This window comes from Rhodamnia argentea, chromosome 7, assembly GCF_020921035.1.
Source record: "Rhodamnia argentea isolate NSW1041297 chromosome 7, ASM2092103v1, whole genome shotgun sequence".
Classification (NCBI taxonomy): domain Eukaryota; kingdom Viridiplantae; phylum Streptophyta; class Magnoliopsida; order Myrtales; family Myrtaceae; genus Rhodamnia; species Rhodamnia argentea.
The window spans coordinates 23043271-23051227 of NC_063156.1; the positions used below are offsets into that span (position 1 = coordinate 23043271).

The 7957-nt window shown below is 39.0% G+C and overlaps 1 protein-coding gene across 2 annotated transcripts; it reads right to left on the reverse strand.

Annotated features, from left to right (window-relative positions):
• Nucleotides 1-3258: 3258 nt before the first annotated feature.
• LOC115734828 lies at nt 3259-4942 on the reverse strand. 2 transcript variants are annotated; one of them, XM_048283091.1, is made up of 3 exons: nt 4486-4942; nt 3357-4298; nt 3259-3303 (listed from the first exon to the last, which is right to left on the reverse strand). In XM_048283091.1, the coding sequence occupies exon 2, from the start codon at nt 4257-4259 to the stop codon at nt 3405-3407; it is 855 nt and encodes a 284-aa protein (XP_048139048.1). In that variant the 5' UTR covers nt 4260-4298; nt 4486-4942; the 3' UTR covers nt 3259-3303; nt 3357-3404. The 2 variants fall into 2 exon arrangements, with proteins under 2 accessions (XP_048139048.1, XP_030521639.1); XM_030665779.2 differs by lacking the exon at nt 3259-3303 and having other exon boundaries at nt 3340-4298.
• Nucleotides 4943-7957: the final 3015 nt, after the last annotated feature.

A 7957-nucleotide genomic window follows, 5' to 3' on the forward strand; every position in this document is an offset into this window, starting at 1 on the left:
GCACACTTTGTACTCCATCGCATGTCATCGCCTGGAGGATATAGTATACGACTTTCCACCCTTGGTAGAAGAACACAAAGGCTTATAATAAATGTTTTCAAGAAGTGGAAAATAGGTAAAAAGGAAAATGTTATACCTAAATATGCTTTTACAACGTAAGATTCCTCGGAAAAAAAAAATCACGTGGTGTGGGAAGACTATGCTCTGTCACGTTACTACTCCAATAAAACGAAATTCAATAATTGCAAACCTGACAGACATTTCTTAAAAAAAAGAAAAAAAGCTCGAGTTAATAATCACAGGAGACCTAATCTATAAATTAAATAAAACATCTGAAGGCCTATACTGAGCAACTTCTGCTTCTTATTTATTTAATATATTGAAAGATATTTGCGTTCAAGAAATGTCAAATGTGAGAACCATAGGATTGCAGAAACTAAAACTTTAAAAATATAGAATTCACTCCAAACTAAGCGAATTATAAGAACACTAAATAAAGAAATGTTCAATTCTCAAAATATTAAAGTACACGCATGTATTGCAAAAAAAATAATATTGGCACATTAAAACTTAGGGATAAGTGTCCAAAAAGACCTAAACATTTTGTATTTGTATCAATTCAGTCATAAACCTTTCAATTATGCAAATTTAGTCTTAAACCTTTTGCATTTGTGCTAATTAAGTCTATCCAGCCAATTTTGGCCAAAAATCGTTGACATTGATGTATATTTATCTTACGTGGCATGATTCGCACCGACTTGGATATTTTCTATTATTTTTTATATTTTTTTCTTTATTATTATTATTTATTTATTTTTGGAGAGAGGACCTACGAGAGTGGCCGACCCTCCTCGGCTCTCTCTCCAAAAAATAAACACAGTAAAAAGAAAAAAAACAAAGAACCAAAAAGATTAATAAAAATAAAAAATATTAAAGAAATGTCCACGTCAAGACCGATTGTGCCATGTAGGAAGATTGGCGTCCATGTCGGCGATTTTTGGCCAAAATTAACCGAATGGATTCAATTGACACAAATACAAAAGTTTTAAGATTAAATTGATAGGTATATGACTAAATTGATATTAGTGCAAAAGATTTAGAACTTTTTCGACACTTTTCTCTTAAAACTTACAACAATCGTTATTTCTTCAACAGGTGCTTCACTTCAACTAAATTCTTATTTCCCTTTTTGCTTTTTCTTTTCTTTTTTTCTCCATCGACCTCGGGCGAGGGCCGCCCTCGCTGACCTGGCCGGGGTGACCCTCGCCTAAGGCCGGCAATAGCATGCAAAAGGAAAAATAAAAAAGAAAAGGAAAAGTAAAGAAATAAATAAATAAATAAAAATAGATAAAAATACTAAAATATTATTTGAATTTGTCCATATTAGCGCCAACCGTGCCATGTAGGACGATCGGTGTCCACATCAGCGATTTTCAATCAAAATTATCCCAGTAGACTCAATTGGCAAAACATAAAAAGTTTTATGACCCAATTAGCAAAATTAAAAAGGTTTAGAACTTTTTGGACGATTTTCCCATGTTTTTGTAGTTCTATGAATTAGATTATTTTTCTAATCAAAATTTCAATATAGCATGCTTGTTTGGGAACACAAGGAAAAATGTGAGGAATGAGAATTTTGAGTGCAAATTCGGAAAATTTAAGAAGAGAGGGTAGGGAAAAAAATTTCAAGTTTTTGGGAAACTGTCTTCCTTGAATAGTCTTTTCAACGCAGCATGCTTTTAAAATGTCCTAATTCAAAGTGAAACTTCATTTTCCCAAAATACTTATGATTGTTCTTATTTTTATTGTGGAGACATCATTCATTAAAGTTTAACTATGTTTTGTTTATCATCAGTCACTCTATGGGGACATTGACACTTAACATGGACAAATATGTGTAGCCAAAGGCCCACACGTTGGTAAGTGGTCGGCCATCATGCACGTGCATCTCGTGCGCACAATTTCACACGATTTCATGTGAATCACATGGTTATGCTATATTATAGTTTGGAAACTTCTGATGTAACTGTTCATGATTTGAGAGCATCTATAGTTTCCGTTCGATAATTATTCGATGGATCGCCGATCTTAAGAGATTGAATTTTGTATATTAAATCAAGAAGTTGAATCAATCAAAGGAGCGATCGCGAGCCGAAAAATTTATTCCGGCAATTCTGATATGCACATGGGATTTGATCGTCATCCCTGATTGTATTTATTAAAGATTAGATGTTCTATTCAAGCAACTATCCTACCAAAGTAACATCAATCAACCAAAAAGCACAAGAATAAAATTGTTGCGTCCAAAAGGAGTTAGCACAACTAGTAGGGGTGAGCAAAAAATTCGGGATCCACCCGAACCGGACCGTACCCAACCGGCTCGTTTTGGATGATTTTCATTGAGTACCGATCTAATTCTCGTTTTCAATTTACCGGAACCGATGGGTATCGATTCAGTTGTTGGTTCTAGGTGGGTGGTTCAGACATACATACACATATATGTATGTGTATGTATGGATGCATTTGAAAATGAAGTTTTCGAACTATGTGGCAAATTTGTTGTCATTGTCGTGTCATTGTAAAGTTGTCTAATTTGCTGTGTCGGATGATTTTGTTCCATGTGGTTGGTGTGCTCACAAGTGATTACCCTAGATTCCTTTTGCAAATCATGCTTGATTCTTTAGACAAACCGTATGCTTTTTCACAATCCACTCGTACACGGTCCAGTTCTGATTTTGATGCCCAGCGAAGAGATTGGAAACTTTTTTCTTCTGCTTTGCTGTTAAATTTACAAATGCAGATCCAGTTTATTTAACGGAAGATGCCTCAGTTCATTTCTTGAGAAAAGCAAGCCGTTTGATTAGATCGATGACAACTTACCCTAGCAGACCATTAGACCATTGGCTAAGTTCTTTGTCCTCAGCTGATTCATTCGTTTTAGAGAGAGAGAGAGAGAGGTGTCCTAGAGTTGCAAGTGAAATTTTTTATGGCTCGCGTACAGTCTTTTTTTAATTGATATTGGTGCTCGATACTCGATAAGACCGATTTTATGAATCCATCCGAGGACCGACGGTTCGGATCTCGAATTGGTCCATAAAACGAACGGGGTGATTCACGATTACCATTTTGCGGAACCGGTATCTAGCGGGTGGTTCTACGTTCTAAGGTGAGAATCAACCATCCTGTAATCGATCACTTCTAACAACCAGTACCACGTTACCACATACTCCTCAAACACTAAACAGGTATGTACAAGGCGTTAAGTTAAGCTTATTCACAGAACCGGCCCTCCTAACAGTAGTTTTGATCTCCAAAAAACACATACGCGCGCACCACTTCCTCCACGGCGAGACGGCTTCTACGTACAACAACCTTCGTCTCGCGCGATCCGATTGCTCGAGCGTTCAACGGGAATCCCCTGCTAATCGCTTGATCACACTGTACAGCTTCCGCCGTGGCCCGACGGCCTGCACACCCATTTCTTTGAGGTCCCGGAAAGTGAGAAGAGGCAGTGCCTCCTCATCCACCTCGTGCATTTCGAACACATCGGCATAGTTACCGAACCCCGATTCCTCCAACCATTCCCTCACCCTGCTTAAGCCATCTAGCCCGACTCCAGCAACGTCCGCTCCGTGCCCGTGACCGGCATTGGGGGAGACATTCCCATCCTCGGTTCCTTTTTTACTCGCCATCGATGTTTCGCGACCCGACATATCATCCGATTCGACGTCGGGAGCAAAGCATTTCGCAAATCCTGCTGAACCCTTTCCATCTAACGCATCAGCAATCTCAGGACTACGGGTAAAACCCCATCCACTTGCGAAAACCCTGTTACTCCCCGCCGCGCTCCGGCACCGGCGCTTCATCACCCGACACTTGCGAGTGACGGCGCCGAAGTTCAGCTCGCATTTGCTCGTCCCCATTTCCCCCAAACTCTCTGCTTCAGAAGTCGGTTTTGAGGAATCCCGTTTCTCATTTCCTCTGCACCGCAGAGGATCAACCAAAATTCCCGGCAAAACGGCACGGCCCAAATCCGAAGAGTCCTCCTCCAGCAGGGTCTCTTTCGAGACAACAGAGCTCTTTCCTGGTTCATCTAGGCTCCGGAAACCGCTGTTTCTTCTCTTGCGAATCCGATTTTCCTTGTGTTTATGAGAGAAAACACATGCAAAGGCAGCAGGGAAATCTCCCAAATCACCCAACCTGACATTCGGGCGTCTCTCTCTCTTTTCGAATCCATGTGCAAAATCAACATCTCTCATCGAGAACGTGGGGGGCGACTCAGCACCCGAACAAGAAACCTGTGATCAATCAAAACCATGACGGAACATGGAACAAACCCAGAATCACGAGCGACCAAAACAGTCCACATGAACTAGACCGAACCCATTCAATAGCAGGACTAACTACCACAGGCAGAACCCATCTAACCAAACGAATTCGCGAACAGTTTACATGCAGCAAATGCAAGAACAGAGCCAGGCTAACCTTGGAGACAGCAAACGACTGCGCGTCAATCTTGAATCCTTCGCATGCTTCCCAAATCGAATTCTTTTCAGGACTCCCTTCCCCTACGGGACTACCTCCCTCAACAAGGAAAACTGCTGACTTCCTCCTGTTGGGTCTTCGCCCTTTGGCTTTTCTAAGGACAGAGCGAGGGGGCCAAATGGATTTTTCTCAGACTTTGCTATCCGTCTCCGGGCGACAAAATTCTTCTCCCCCGCTGTGGAAATTAAGATCAGAACAGGGACGGGGTTATACTTCTTGAAAAGCAAGAAAAGGTGGAGGCTTTACTTGGTCCCTCCTCGTTAAATTATTCCTGGCTGTCGGATTGAGAGCTCCAGTTTGACGAATCATCGCACACAGAGTGGCGAAAAAGGACAGAGGAATAGGACAAAAAGACCAAAAACGTGGCGCGGTGATAAGTGTGGCGAAAGAGTACAGTCGTTGTTTCTGAAGTCCTTCTGTGACACGTAAGGGTCAATTCCTGCTTCACTGAGACGGTGGGCTGCGGACAAGATGGGTTGGCTTCTTTAATGACTTCAATGCCCTACTTCGATAATCAATTACTTCGCAAAAAGGCATATCACGTAAAAATATTTTTCTGAGGTGGCTTGAAATAATAAATCGAAGAAAATATATTTTTATTGTGAATATATAAATATTATTGTGGACGACGAGAACATTTTTTATTTATTTATTTTTGTAAAGATTAATATCACAAAAAATATCACATTAGTACACTTATGATAAATTTACCTCAAACTAATTTTTTTCGGCTAAAATTTTTAAATCGATACACCTGTAACCATTTTACCCTCGGTTAGTTTTCGTTACCTTAGGTTAGTACCACGAAAAATATTCAAATCAGTACATTTGTGACAAACGAAGGGTAAAGACCCCAAATTAATACACATGTGTACAACGGAAGGTAAAAATCCCAAACTTGTATTCTAGTCAATTTCTACATGTCATCTAACTCAGGAATTTGACGATAAAATTTTTATAATCGATACTAGTTATAATTTTTAAGAAAAGCTTTACAAATTATTTATTTTTCGCGAGATAAACGCGGTACGAAATTGTTTGATCTTTTGAGGTACGAAATATTGGCATTAGGTCAGGCAAAAAAAATAAACATAAAGCAATAAATGGAGAAAAGGACAAGTTAATATTCATTCAATAAGCCACGTCACCGGTCGCTATTCACACCCTATTTCCTTAAATCAAATTTGCAAGTAGTGGGCTTTTTTATGGGCTTAAACAGCCCAAGGGGCTTGTGCCGGCTGTGATTCACTTGACGAAGCCCAATATGTTTTTTTTTTTGGTCATAGGTTTTTGTTTTTGGTATAAAAAAAATTGTCCTAGGTTGAAAGCGTTATAAATAGCAACAGCTTCCCACTTCAGTAGGATTATCATAATTGAGTGGCCTTCTAAATCCGCCGGAGACCAAGATAATTAAAACACATATCAACTGATTAAAATAGTCAAGGAAACACTCTCTCTTTTTTTTTTTAATCTTGCTAAGACAAAGCTACTCAATTTTTCTTAATCCCAAAAAAAAAAAACATCAATTCTTAGCAGACGTAGGCAGATTCCAATTGGAGTTAAAGGACAAATTAAAATCTTGAAGGAGCTGACATTAACTACATTGACCTAAAATTATGGATAAGCAAAATCATTTTTCTGATTATGAAAAACACAAGATTTCATCTTTGAGGATCCTGGGTTTGAACCTCTCCGGCCACGTCTTAGGGGACTTAACCGGTGTCATTGACACTCATACCCCCACCATCCCGAGAAATAGGGATCCGGATCCCCTTATGGTAGGAGTGACATTGAGGGATTCGGGCCGTCCATTTCAAAATGGACAGTCCGGATTCATCCACATCACTTTTTAAAATGAGTGGAATTTTTTTGGCAAGAAATTTAAAAATTTTAAAAAAAGTGATGTGGATCAATCTTGGCAATGTTAGGAGATCCGGTTCCGAGGAGTAGTCCATTGCACGTGAGAAACCTCGGTTACAAAAAAAAAAAAGGTTTCAACTTTGAAGAGAATGGATTATGATAATTTTGTTAATTAGTGGTTTTAGTTTTAGGCGAAATTTTGGTTTTTTTTTTTTTTTTTTGGTTTTAAAGAAAGCATTGTTTACGTAAACGCAATTAAATGGTCCTTAAATGATGTAGCGATCAACCTTATCTCACCACTATGCTTCTATACCGTAGGGAAATGATAAAGAAGTTCTATCGCGACGGGATCTTTTATTAAGAAGCGAAAGTTTCCTTCATTCTGTTAATTAAATCGAAAATATTAGGGCAAGAACTGCAATGATATTGAACTCCATTATGCCACAAATAAATAAATAAATAAATTCCTTGGCTTGGTCTACACGAAAATAATTAAAATGGATAATGATTTTCTCAAGCTACGATCCAAATTCCATCCTTTCGAAGAAATAAACCAAATTGATCCTCCAAAGTGATGTCAGAAACCTCCTCGCATCTCCCAGATCATAAAATATATATATATCTTCAAAAAGCAAAATAGCAGGTTTGTCTTGCATTTTCCTTATTTATTAATGTTGTCATTCGAAGAAGTCCCTTGAAGATTGGCTAATTACACGAACACCCACCAATTTCGATAATCGACCGTGTCGTCCTTATTATTGATTGGGTCTTCTAATTGAGGGAAAATTATCAAAACAGTCATAAACCTATTGCCATCGTGCCAATAAAATTCTAAAACTTTTTTTTTGCCGATTAAGTCCTAAGTCTTTTGTAATTGTGCTAATTCAGTCCATTTGACCGGTCGGCGTTGACGTGATAATTTTTTAAATATATGTTTTAAATATTTTTTATTTTTTAATAGCTTTTCTTATGTCTTTCTTTTAGTTTTCTTTATTTTTAGGGTTTAGGCCAACAATCATGCCTACCACCGGCCGGCGTCAACAAGGTCGCTAGCCTTCGATCGAGGGCTCGTGACTGTCGCACATCACGCAGATCCGGGCAAGGGCCGTGGTTTGAGCTGTAACGTCCCGTGGCGCAGCCATACCTTACTAGTTACGCATTCTTCTTTAATATGATAACACATATAGAGTATTCGGCGCATGCGAAAGACTATACGAGAACATTCAAACGGCCATTGAAGAACATACAAGTGCATAACACACTAGTAGGACACGCCTAGAGGGTATGGCCTTACTAAGGTTTCACTACTTGTAATACCAAATAATCACCGATTTCACAAAATATTATTTTATATAATAGATAATCGTTTATGTACATCAGCCTTTTAACAGCAAACACAAGAGGGTACACTAGGAGGATTCGAGCGGTATCCACTACTCCCGAGTACTATCTAATACCATTATCATACTCCAATGCCACCACTATTATCCGAAACCACAAGAACCCGGATGTCCGAAAAGAGGTCAACAACGAAAGGGTGAGTCGAAGCTCG

What these genes read in the sequence shown, in the direction of transcription:
- LOC115734828 (XM_048283091.1), bottom strand. Translation starts at nt 4,259, where the DNA reads ATGAGAGATGTTGATTTTGCACATGGATTCGAAAAGAGAGAGAGACGC.